Genomic DNA, 13689 nt, shown 5'->3' on the forward strand with positions numbered 1-13689 from the left:
TTCCATGTCCCAATGCATTGTACCAAGATGAAACACACAGTTAATGACAAATTTTATTTTTATACAGATATGAATAATAATTTTGTAATCTCTTTTAATCTCACCTAGGACTGTTTTATTTAACCGAAACTGTTATTTTGTATTTGTCTTGCATGTTGCATACTTTTGTGACTGATTCAGGCAACAATCTTTTACTACTGTTAGTACTAATTTATTTGATGATGTTTTACTGCCGTATGTTTTTTTTTCAATCTTTCTATTAAGTTTAACTTAATCTAATTAACTTACTGTTGTGATAACATAAATATGGATGGAAGAATCACACTTCAGGTGTTTATTCTAAACAAGTTATTTGTAAGGCACATTTAGAAGCATATTTTGCAGTTGTGTCACTTAATTCTTTGTTCAGCTAAAGTTATTTAATTTCATTTATCAGTCTGGTTGAATTTTAGAAATATTTAATCAAGTAATTGAGTTGGTGCCTTCTGCACATTAATATATTTTCAGTTTTGTAACTTTTCTTTGCTTCATTATATACAGTTACTGCTGCATCGTGGGTTTATGCTTATGCTACCAGGAAGACACACATTTCATCCAATTTATGCAGGCAGCTGGCTTCCTACAAGTTAACACTTGAGGAATGCCAAGTTAACACTTGAGGAATGCCACACTACTTATGGCCACCAGATGGAAACATAAGGGCCAGCAAAGGTCGCTGGCCCCACGGACCTCTTTCTTATACCAGCCATGTGACAGGAAGCAAGACCAACTGTATCCTGGCATTGAGGGCTATACTAAGGCCAGTTCATGAGTCCTGAAAAGCCAGTCTAAACTGAGTGGGCTTTCGGGGCCACAATCAGGAGATCACTGCAAAGCTACCTCTAAACCTTCTAATGTGGGCTTCCAGAAGAAGATGTGGCCGCAACATGGTGACTGACAAACAGACTTTTAATATTCCTGTGTTTGTCTTTAAAATTGACTTTGCTGGACTTAGAAAATGTAATGTTGTGAACTTTGACCGGTCCCATCAGGACTTCTGATTCAGCTCTTCTATTCAGAACTTGGATTTTTCCCCTATGACAGGCCTTCCGCTGAAGTACAATTCTGTGTTCAAACCAGAAGAATTATTCTGTTCATGACTGTTTTAAAATTGATTTCCAAGTTTTAAAACTGATTTCCAATAAGGAAGATTTTGTCTTATGCCAAAGACATTTGTTGGTCATTGTATACCTGGGCCTTCATTTTCTGACTGGCTGTGGTGGATACTTGAATTACAACATTACTTAGAGGATGTAATCAGTAAGACTACCAAGTTCCAAATAAATTTTAGTTAAGATGCATCAATACTCCCTGCTTACAGTTAAAACAAAACTTTTATGTTTCAAAATTCTGTGATGAGGTTTAAATCTGCCTTATTATCAGGTTGGCAACCAAATGGTGCCATTCTGGTAGTTACTCAGTCACTGTAAGGACAAGGGACATTATGTTTGCATTCTGTCTAATGAGGAAGCCTCTCAATGTCACACGACCCTTGTTATATTACAAATCACACTGGTCCCCTCACTTCCTCCAATGACACTTGAAGTTAATCATTCCTTCCCTTCATTAGTATTAAAAACTGACTTGTAAATATGAACTGTCGTGCAAATGTTCCAGTTGCTTGTACTCCTTGACACTTTCTCTGAAACCAGCTTTGGCTACCCCTGTAACACGGTCACCATTTTGTGTCACCAACTGTGTATACTGCTTGGTACTTAACAACAGTAGCCACATTTCATGTTTTGAATTGTTACATAAAATTTAACTCTCATTGCACTTAGATGTAAGGTCCCAATTAGGTTGCTGATTTCACTGTGGTGAATTCTTTCAGTGACAGGAGCCCCAGGTCCAGAATATGATAAATTTTTGTTATTTAAATTTTACTGAAAGGTAACTTTTTCATCTGTTGCCTTATTGCTGATACAGCAACAATCAATGGGTTCACATTGAATAAGGTCAAATCATTACCAGCAAAGTTCAGCTCTCTTCTATTCCAAGACAATGCCAGGGTGGACACTAACTTGCCGGAGTGGACACTAACTGGCTAAATGTTCTTTACCTTTAAACTTTCCTGCTCCTCTGAAATGAACCTGGGGTTACTGGAGTTACATTCTCCCCCCAGCCAGCGGCAATCCACACTGCACAATCCACATAAGAAAGTAGACTGACATACTTTCTTTTGTCCGAACATGAGCCCACACTGCTTTTGATTGCAATCTATAATAATGCCAACTGTGAAGATACCACTACATTATGACTACTGTTCTATTTTTTCTGCTTTCCTTTCTTTGTCTTTCCTTCATACATTGTAGAGATTTATTACAGTGTAAGTCATGTAACTTTGTTTCTATATACATCATGCAGTTGCTATTTGTGATATTTCAACAATTTAAGGAAAAGATACATCACTATTTGTTGTAAAAATGACAAGTCAGACAGGCACAATTACTCATACACACTGGTTTCACCCACACCCTTCATCACAAAAAGGCACACACACGCGCACCCAACACACACGCACGCACGCGCACACACGAGCACACACACACATACACACACAAGCACACACGCACACACGCACACGCGTGCTCGCGCACAAGCAAGCAAGCAAGCAAGCCTCATAGGATACATGACCCCCATCTCTGGCAGCTCGGATCAGAATGATTTTGTTGAACTGTGCCCGTCTGAACTGAATGTTTCCATTATTTCATTTGTGAATTTGTTATTTATGACATTTTCTGATGCATGTTTGTACATTTATTAACATGTTTTTCCAATTATTTTTTTCACAAACATGATAGTATTAAATTAGTATTAAATTATGATTAATGAGAAACTGTAAAGCATAGTACTCTTTGTAATGCTAAGCAAGATGAGTTGAGCGTCACGAATGTAGCAGAGGTCGATAGATGGAACATCGAGAAGGGAGTCTGTAGTGAGAGTAAGGTATGAGCCATTGTGTTGCACGAGTGTAGTAGTGCTGTGTTCGTGCCTGCTTTTATGAAAGTGTCTCATCGGTGTTATGCATATTATTTTGGTGCATACCACAGACAAGGAAGCTAATAATTGAATGTGTAATGTTGCTTCTCATCATCAACTGGCATTCTGAACAACAATCTTGAAACTACAATGCGTAAATCCCCAAGTTGTGCAACTACTATTTGCACAGTATTCAGTATGAACTGTTTGGTATATACCTCAGACAGCCAGTTTAAATCAGAAATACGTTAATGTACTTTCTCAACATGAACTGCCATTTCAAATTACTGTGCACAAAGTTCATTAACCCTGTGGTGCATGAATTTCACTGCAGTGGAAAACTTATAATGGTCAATTTTCTGGCGTTTTCAGTCAGTCATGAGGGTGCAAATGCATGCACGACAAAACACCAGTAGGGAGTGTCCACTGCAGTGAACTGTGTGCATTTGCAGCCTCAGAACTGATTGAAAATGCTAAAGAAGCACCACTGTAGTAGATGCCATGTGCCACAGCTGTTTTATTGTTATTATTATTATTATTATTATTATTATTATTATTTTAAAGTACTTACATAAGAAGTCTTGGTCCCTTCTCCCCCAAATACTTTATCTTTCAACACTGCCATCACTCTTGCAATATTCAGGAGTACTATTATTGACAGTTATACCAGCAGTTTTGAGTCTTCGATCTTCTTTCACTTCTACTGCATATACATGTAAATTTTCTGTGTTTAAATTGTTAACAAACACTGTGAAGGCTATTTTATTGAAGTCTTTCAATGCCAGGCCAATTTATTCCTTACCCATGTAATTGTCAGCTAACAGAATCACTTCCCAGCAGCACACATGTTGACACAAAATTTTCTTTTCATTGTCAAAATAACAGCGTGTAAGGGTCTATGATCAATTTTCACTGCACTATCTACAGGAATTTTGGCTGTTGTATCTACTATGTTTTTGCTCCCAATACCCTTATCATTTGTTACCCATGAGAAAGGTACTTACTTTCCTTTGCTTTGTATGCTCAGGAGAAAGTGTTAAATGTTCTGAATCTTCTTCCATGTTGGGTATATATCTGCTACTGATTATAGGACACACAGTGTCTGAGCAGATAAATTTCATGCTAGAGTGATTTCTCATTCCTTCTAAGTGCATTTTAGATAGCATAAAGTTATCAGAAATACATGTGTGTGTTAGGGACATGGGAACTGATGACCTTGACTGGAAGAATAACAGGTAGGCAAGTGTTTTTGTCTGCTTGGATCACCAGTACATAAAATATTATCACCATGCTGTCCATTTAAGAAAATGCAGTTAAAATTTTAATTTCTTGTGTTCTGGCACTTCTAATCCAAAAGGTGTTCTCGTGCTTGGAGTCAGGAAAAAGGAGTAGATTAGTGATTTAGTTGTCTGCCAACAAATTGGGTGGTGAAAAAACCTTCAAATCATCTCTCGGCATTAGGACATGTTGCCTTGTCGAGGCTGGTGGCTCACAAGCCTCCGAATATATAATGAAACCATGTTTGTTTGTAAAGTACCAACTGCTAGCTTAATGCTCTCATTACAGACAGAGACTAACATCTTTAGACACATCTATTTTTCTGGTCCATATTTAATGCAACCCTATTTAAGTCAGAAGTGAATAAATGTCTTACAAAACTGCAGGGCACACGACTGGCCCATTTCCTAGTTCCATTTGCTAAGGCACTTCAGGCTGTTAATTAGTTTCTGGCATGTGACTTTCAACTCCTTGAGATGTTGCAGTAAAGTCAATTTATTATGAAAAAGCTGACCCAAAACTAGGATGCTAAATTCAAATTGACATCTTTCATACACAATTTTGGCGAAGTATGAAAAAGGTGCCACCAAATAAACTATACAAAAATTGTTTATTCTGATGAAAATTTAAAAACTTTTTTCAGCCCATTGATTCAACCACTTAATTATCAGCTGATGTTTGTGTGTTGTAAAGCTGAGACTGGTGGACAAACAGAATCCTGAGAAATCATCAGTGAACAAGGAGCATTTAACTGGAATCTTTACTGTGGATGTAATGCTACTGGTGGCAATGGGAAAAAGATGAGTATACTTCCTTGCAATTCCGTATTCTCTTAAACAAAGTGGTCTTTTAGTACATCTCCAATTGTAACAAAAACAATATCTGCCCAAGAAGAACAAGAAGGAAAGGTATCCCCAAATTCACCATTCATGAAGTTGTTTGACAATATCGTGTCTTTAGTTGCTATAATAACCCTTCCTGATACAGAAAAATACCGCGACAGGATGTTTCTTTTGGAGGAAGGCTACTTCTCCTGCCACCTCCAGCATAGTGGGACTGTCCATACTGGGAGTGGCTAGTACCTTTATGGATTGCAGTTAACAACTGATTCAAGAGTCTTCCTCGTGCATTATGTATGCTGCTTATGGAACGAGTATTAAGATTGTGATTATGAGTTATGGTAGTGATCATCAGTCCATATTCTGTAGAAAGAAACTAGCAGTGTCTTTTGATTGCAAAGGTGTGATATTGTAACATACTATACCGAAACTTCTCTAACTCAAGAGAGGTAGTGTGGACAAATTACAGAGCCGATTTCAGTTTCCCCATTGCAAATGGACAGTTGTACAACTCAGTATTGTTCAACATAGAATTCAGCTTACTCTTCTTCTCAAGCAGCTTCAAGGCGCACAACAGATATGGGATTCTGGATGGTAAAGGAAGTGTGTTCCGCAACTGCCTGGGCTATGTTTTCAGAAATGGAAACTAGGAAGATGTCATTCGATACAAAAGTGAGTGGAAATTATTCTGTTCTTCCATAAACTTTACTCTGCTGATCCCTATACCTTGTCATAGGATGTGCACAGGAACTCATACTGTAACTTATTTATGCTTTCCTTATACTTCCTTGCTTTAGACCCTGTCGCCCAAAATTCTACTCGATTTTCTGCACATGGAATCTTCACAGTACCAGCCGCCTGTTTCTCAACACAGATTGGAAGTTGCTGTTCCATCACAGAGCAGGTGGTCTCCGAACAGGAGAGGTAGATTTCAGAGTGAATGTATCCATGGCTTTGTGGATGACCTCTATCATGTGCCCCACTAAACATGGAAAATGTCATGATGTTCTGCAACAGCCAGGTGGATGTACAGGGTTTTCTTCTTCTAAATTAGCAACCATTTTTTGCAGCTGCCATTCTGATACAGCTCTCTCTCTGTTAGATGGATTAAAACAGTGAAACGGTCACTTGAATTTGCATAATTTAGCATTTCCCACAAAATTGCACCTGCAAGTGTAGGTGATCATTTTGAGGAGTCTATGGCAGACAGCAACCTGATGCAGAACTTAAATGTTTTCATTTTACTTGTACTCAGAGGACACAAGTCTAATAAAAGTAGATATCTACAATTTGACCACAGGAGCAAATGTTGGGAGGAATCACAAAGCACTTTGTGTGCATTGGTGTCTATGCTGATATAAAATGCCAAAAGTAGTTACTGAATGAGACTTATGATTTGAGAGGACTTTACTGTTGGCATGCTGCAGCGCCTAAGCAAACAAAGCACACCCGTATGACAAGTGGAACATGCACTGATACAAATAAAACTTTGTTAGCTGAGTGTTATGGGTGATGAGTGAGGGTTGGTATGAGTTATTGGCAAACAGTAACTTCATCCTCCACCTTTTATCACATCTGTATGAATTCTGAATTTTGCTGGAGTGTAGCTACTGTCTCTCTAGAGAGCTTTCCCTTTTTTGCTATGATGTGGCAGTGACTTGGCACCAAATTGGGAGAACTAGACAGTCCTGTTACTAAAGCCTCTATGTTCACACCTCTATTATCTATACTGAAGTGGTCAGTTTTCTGTTTAGTGACTTTCTACTTTTTAATCCTTTATTTACCTCTGGCAGCTGCCTTGCCCCTATGCAGTGAGGGATAGAGCTGTACTGGCCAAGAGATATACACATCAACTTCTCTTCCCGCCATCAACGAGTGATGGCTCTCTCATCAGTTCCACAAAGCAATTTAGTGCAGATGCAGTTTTACATGAACATTTGCATGTTCATGTATTATTGCCAGCATTAGACATTTCTATTTGTGTTAAGGCACTACTTCTCATAGCGCATTGCTTTAGAGATCATCTTTACCTCAGCATATGGTACACACCTTGGTACTTAAATTTCTTAGAACTGATTCTATTGCAAACTTACAGCATCCCACCTCCACACTGGATGCTTACCAGGGCATTTCAAGCACCAAGGCAGTGATTGGAATTTCATCCAATAGAGGTCTGCAATTGGGGATTTTGTTTGCTCTTACTCATTGGAGTGCAGTGCTCTTGTATACTCTTGTTTGAGTATAAATGTTCAGAGTGAGCAGGTTGTGATTGAACAGGGCACCACAGGGAGGAGTGGACACAGGCTACTTGTCCTGGTGCCTTTGCCTAGATGATGATATGGTCATTACAGTAGCAGCTCTGTATCTGCAGGCTGATGTTACTTCTGGTATATTCCCACCAGCTAATGTAACTACATTCATCAATTTAGTTATGCTGTACATCTTTGTTCCTGCAAGGCAGCATCTAACGCTGCATACAACAAAAATAACTTGAACACAGTTAAAAATCTCACAGACCACGTCGGTTATTCTGTAAAACCACCACGTAAGAGCATCATCACATGCAACTGTGGTCAGCATAAATTCATTTCAACTATCTTAAAATCTTTGCCAATACGCATACATTATTTTTTCATACAGTTCTGTGTTTACAAATAATCCCTCAGGTTGAGGGTAATCATAGCTTTCAGCACACCTTTAGTTTTAATACCTGTTTTCTATCATTTTGTAACAAGCCAAAAATTATGTAGTAGTAATGGCCTAAATTTGGGGTATAGCCAGTTTTGGATCATTTTGTCAACAGGACTAACATGTGCCATTTTCGTTCTAGGATGCCAAGTACAAAGCCAAAATGTACGCTGCAGGGAAAAGGAAGAAATGGGATGAAGAAATTATGACAAAGGTCATAAGTGCAGACACAAATACAACTATACGGACACTGAAAGCTGCTGAAATATTTAATGTGTCACAATCGCTGTTACAGGCATTTAGCAAGGTCAAAGATTCTCTTTCAGACTTTCGTCAAACAACTTACCAGTTAGTGACAAGGAACGGTCTGCAACACCCGTTTAAGAAGGGAGAGGAAGGAATAGCTTGTGTGGATATATGTTTGCAATATCATTAGAAATGGAAATGAATCATTTCCTTCTATGATATAATGTGTGGGCTACTTTAAGACCACAGCAGATGATTCTCCAGTGTAATGGGTCATCACTGGGGAAAAAATTCTGTATATTTGGATTTTTCTAAATAAGGGTGATTAAAATCACATGAGCTTACCATACTTGGACTACAATTGTCACTAGTAATTTGTTCATTTTTTTTCTTTCTTTTTTGCAAAGTTGATGCTATACTAAACTTGCGTGAACTCTGTTGGCTTGCAATCGCAGCACTGACACAATTTAACAACTCGCATTTACTTGTGAAAGAAGAGAGATTTCACTACCATTTCAAAAGCTCTTTCGTACTTTTAGATTATTTCACTCACAGTAATGTATGGTCTAAAAACTAGCGAACAGTAAGCTGCACACTATCACAGTTCTTCAGTATAAGACTTTGAAATCACATGCATGTGTTTCACAAATAGCATCATTTCACAATGATTGTGTGAGTATGGAAAGGTAAAAGGTTTGTTAAGATGCTAAGATTTCACACCACCATGTGTGAAGGAAAGTCCAATTTTTTAATTTTCTTCAAAATTGACTGAGAAATGTTATGGAACTGAAATACATAATGAACAATGAAAATTAGCAGTTGTCTTTTTTAACAAGGAAAATACGAGTAAAACTTCTGATGAAAAAGTAAGTTCTTAAAACGATATGGCACTGTTGTATGAGGGACATTCAGTAAGTAATGCAACATTTTTTTTGTTGGTTTTATTCACCTATTTACCAACAATCTCCATTCAATGCAACAGCCTCACACCGTGATACTGGGAAGGCCTGTATGCCAGCACGGTATCACTCTACTGGTCGACATTGTAGCCAATGTCTTGCTGCATCAATAGCCTCCCATCACCCGTGAACTGGTTCCCGTCGAGTACATCATTCATATGCCAAACAAATGGAAGTCGGAAGCCACAAGATTCGGGCTGAAGTGTGGATGATGACGAACAGTCCAATGACTTTTGTGGGCTCCTCTTGGATGTGCAGGCTTGTGTGAGGCCTTGCATTGTCATAAAGAAGGAAAAGTCTGTTCGTGTTTTGTGGTGAGAAACACGCTGAAGTCATTTCTTCATTATCCCGAGGGCAGCACAATACAAGCGTATGAAGGTTTGAGTGACCTTGTTGTGATGATGACAGATGTCTGACCCAATGACGCAACATGGTTTTGTTCACTGTCAGTTGTCTGTAGACATTCTGCAAGGGTCTCTGAATAATTGGTTTTCTGCCAAAAAGAATTCAGTTACAGCTCTCTACTTGGAATGCAGCTCTGTTACAGATGCCATTTCGAATGCTACATATACCTCTGCCCCACTTCAAGGATCATTGCACCATGAGGGATGGCATCAAACAGAATAGCCAATTCACAGTCCCAAAAGACATTCTGGCTGAGTAAGCAGCTTTGAAATTTTTCTTCGGAGGAGAGGTGGTGTGACGCCACTCCATGGATTGCTGTTTTGCTTCTGGTTCAAAGTGATGAACCCATTTTTTATTGCCTGTGACAACATTTGACAAAAAATTGTGAAGATCAGCCTTATAACATGCAAACAATTCTGCACAGATGGCCCTGCATAACTCTTAATGGTTTTCTGTTAGGTGGCAATGAACCCAGCAGGCACACACCTTTCAGTATCCCATATGGTGGATAAGTCTGTCAGTACTATCAACAGATGTCCAGGTGAGCAAACTGGTGTCTCATTGTGATCTGTCGATCACCTCGAATGAGAGTGACCACATGTTCCAACATAGGGGAGTCAAAGCTGTGTGCAGCCGGCCGGTAATCAGGAGATAAGACAGGTTTGTGTAACCTTGTTGCAACGATGACAGAACCCTTGCCCAACAACCCAACGTGCTTTTGTTCACTGCAAGTTGTCCGTAGACATTATGCAAGCATCCCTGAATATCTGGTTTCTCACAAAAAAGAGCTCAATGTGAGCTCTCTGCTTGGAACACACCTCCATTACAGATGCCATTCTGAAGTCTACATATAACTCTGCCACCTATCACAGCTTCATGAAGCTATAGGGGCTGAGAAAGGAATATTCTACAACGTCCCACAACAAATTCTGCATTTTTGAAACTGAAATTGGCCGAGAAAAATATGTGTTGCCTTACTTACTGAAAGCTTATCAGACATACCTCCAAGTATTTTTACAATATGAAAACTGAAGAAATGGATCGTCTCCCTGTCCCTGAGTGAACAGTCAGGCCATTCAAGTACACAATGCTCAAGCAAGCATGGCAGAAGCTGAATTCAGTTGTTCCCTGCATGTAAAATGGCTTATTGATGTATGTCAGATTTTGACTTTCTGGAAACTATGCACTGTGAACAATAAGAGCAAGCATAAATGCTAGATGCAGTCCTCTGCTGTCTATGTTTCAAGGACAGCTTGACATCGTCCACATGTTGAATTATCTTTACATTCCAAAGCAGTATGGCTAAACCAAAGGCTTTTAGAGAACCTTACAGGCTATGGGATAAAAGATCTTATTTTTCTCTGTATACTATGTTCATCCTATGAGCTATCAGGAATCTATTAAGTCGAGAGTTGTGCTTGCTTGGATAAGCCTGATACAACTGAGGTATGGTAGATATCCTTGAGGCTGTCCACTAAAATCTGTTTCACCTTGCAGTCACCCGTCACATTTGTACGTAGCATACATTGTGGTTAAAACACAGAAGGGTTAGGTGTATTTTCTCGTGTGTTTTGCCAGGTATTTGCAACTCCATTTCTCCACATTATATCCAACCTGTAAAACACCTTGTCTACAGCCTTGGCACTCACAGGTCCCACACCTGCAGTGAGGACGACGACTTATCCATGTTAGATGATAACTTTGTCAGAGTTCTTACACAAAATATAATGTGCAGTTGGGTCATAAACAGGTTTCTCCACTTCATCTCTTTGTGTGGCACAAAAAACCCATTTCCACTTTGGTAACGATGAATCCATGTGCTTTAAGTTTGATTTTTTTGTGTATTGTATAAACTACTTGAATATATACTAAATTGAAACAAAATTTCTTGAGGAAAATGCTGTGACACTGATGTGGTAAGACTTGGTGCTGAAACCAGTATTCACTTTCTTATGGTTACAGAAATCAATGAAGTAATACACCATGGACATCCTTCACACTAAAAATATTTACTAATGTGTCTCATGCATATCTCAAACAGCCAGACATAATGAAATTTCGTACAGAACTCTTGACACTTGTGAAATCACCTAGTACTTCATTCTATCTAACTCAGTAGATTTTCAAAAATGACTGAGTGAAAACAACTGACCTATCCTGTTCCCATTATGTTTTATCTCTAATACTTAGCTGAAATCAAGATATGATATGTGGTGCAATGCAATGAATAATGAAATTAACAGAAACAAAAATAATGGTACATACACTGAGTGTTTTGGGTGCCTGAGCTTTGGCTTTCTTCTTACGTCGAGGAGGGGCCACAGGAACTGGTACGGCAACACTGTCTGCTGTTTTCACATCAGATATCTTACCATTGCCCTTTGTACTAGCAATTACGTCTGGTTCCTGCAATGGTAGTGATCCCTGGCGTTCTTCTCGAGGAAAATGCTGTGACGCTGATGTGGTAAGACTTGGTGCTGAACCTGCTTTACCAGCTGTACCCATTCGGCGTTCAGTGTTAACTGATATATGAGTGTGGGAACCTTGAGACAACAAGGATGATGTTTCAGACATTGACTCTTCCCTTCCCAATGAAAATCCACTACTGTGAACACCGGAGCCAGCACCTGACTGAAGACTTTCACGACCCACTCCTAGAAAAGAACAAAGATAAAGCAATGTAAGAGACAGAATAGTTAGCATTAAAATTTTTACAATGTTTTCCACATGAAAGAAAAAACTGAAAAAATTGACTAGTAATATACTGAATGAAAACTTACATGAAGTTGCTTTCAGCACCATTTTACAAAAAACACAGGGCTCAACACAAAGCCAATTATGGAACTCTGACACCTACATTAGCAAAGCATGAAAGAAAGAGAGAACAACACTATTGCTTCCACATCCACCTAAACTACCTACTAAAGAAATCTGCCCAACTCTGTTATGCATATTCTTTACACTAAATGCTGCCATCCAAGAAAGAAAATGGAGTGGGGGAAGTATAAGCAATCAAGGAGGGCGAGTTGTGGCAATACTTCAAGCATTAAAAAGGTATGACAAACTATACATACAGTTGGGTATACCAGAAAATTTGTCTTGGCTAGTGAGTGACACTTACAATATGTGATGCCCATCCACAGGTGGCAAACAAAATGTCAATATGAAATGTGATGCCCTCGTATGCAATTTTAAGTCTATGGAATCCCAGATATATATGCTCAATTGGATTTAAATCAAGGGAGTGAATTGACCACTCTGGGCACGTGATGTCCTCATGCTGCAAATACTGATCTCATTCCTATCCACTACATGCAACAGACAAAAACACAGGGATTATTACATTGGTCACTTTCCACAATATTTGCGAGACTGTGGAATGTCCTGCAGACATGCCAAATGAATAAATGATGGAAAACACAGCAAGATAAACTGGGAATCATTCATGAATAGGACAACAACCCACTGTTGTTGGGTTCACTCACAGTAGGCAAGACACAATGATTGCCTACACAATAATTTAGTGCACAGAGGATGCATCTAGCAGATCCACAAGCATATAGAGACTCCTCTCAGAGCTTGTGATATACATTCTGATGGAAGATTTGTGACTAATAGGTTGCCACAACATACTGGCCAGAGCAAGTGGTGTTTTGTTTGACTTTTTCTAGGCAATTAAGGCACAACAACAATCATTGTTCTGTCTTGTGCATGTGGTTGATCTTGCCTGTACTACCACTGAAAGTTTCTTCTCTACTGGAATGTACTGTACTTCACAGACATTAAACAATATGTAGGGTGTGGTTTTAAGCATCATTCTACCAGAGTGGGACATTGAAACTGAATGGGACAGGCCTGTCAGTACTGAGGAGTTATCAAAGTGTGAGGAAGCCAAATTTTTTAGTTCAGTGGATTTAACATTTGGGTATGGGCAGGCGTCACTACAGAAGGGACCAACCTTTTACAGCTTCTTTATTTGAAGGTAATGCTTACCAGTTTAAAATATTGCCTTTTCAGCCCTGAACATCTCTGTATTGTTTTTATTCACACTTCGGATAGGTCTGGAGGGGATAATTAGGTACAATGATTAATTGTATATAAAAATGATTTTTTATTATTTTCTAAGGGTTGGGAAGATCACTGTCAATAGTTAAACCAAACTTTAAGCAGACTGCAATAAAAAAGAATAACTACAAAACTATGTCACATTTTGCAATAGAGGGATAAAAGTTTTTGGGTCATATTGTTGGGATTAA

The 13689-nt window shown here is 38.8% G+C and overlaps 1 protein-coding gene across 2 annotated transcripts in view; it reads right to left on the minus strand.

Moving 5' to 3' along the window:
• Positions 1-13689, minus strand: part of LOC126268143 (WD repeat-containing protein 44) — a 160683-nt gene that overhangs the window by 56833 nt on the left and 90161 nt on the right. For both annotated transcript variants that reach the window (XM_049973677.1, XM_049973685.1), the window contains exon 4: positions 11699-12087. In XM_049973677.1, coding sequence (XP_049829634.1) covers positions 11699-12087 — 389 coding nt within the window. The remainder of the gene's footprint in view (positions 1-11698; positions 12088-13689) is intronic.

Source organism: Schistocerca gregaria, chromosome 1 (assembly GCF_023897955.1).
Source record: "Schistocerca gregaria isolate iqSchGreg1 chromosome 1, iqSchGreg1.2, whole genome shotgun sequence".
Taxonomy (NCBI): Eukaryota; Metazoa; Arthropoda; class Insecta; order Orthoptera; family Acrididae; genus Schistocerca; species Schistocerca gregaria.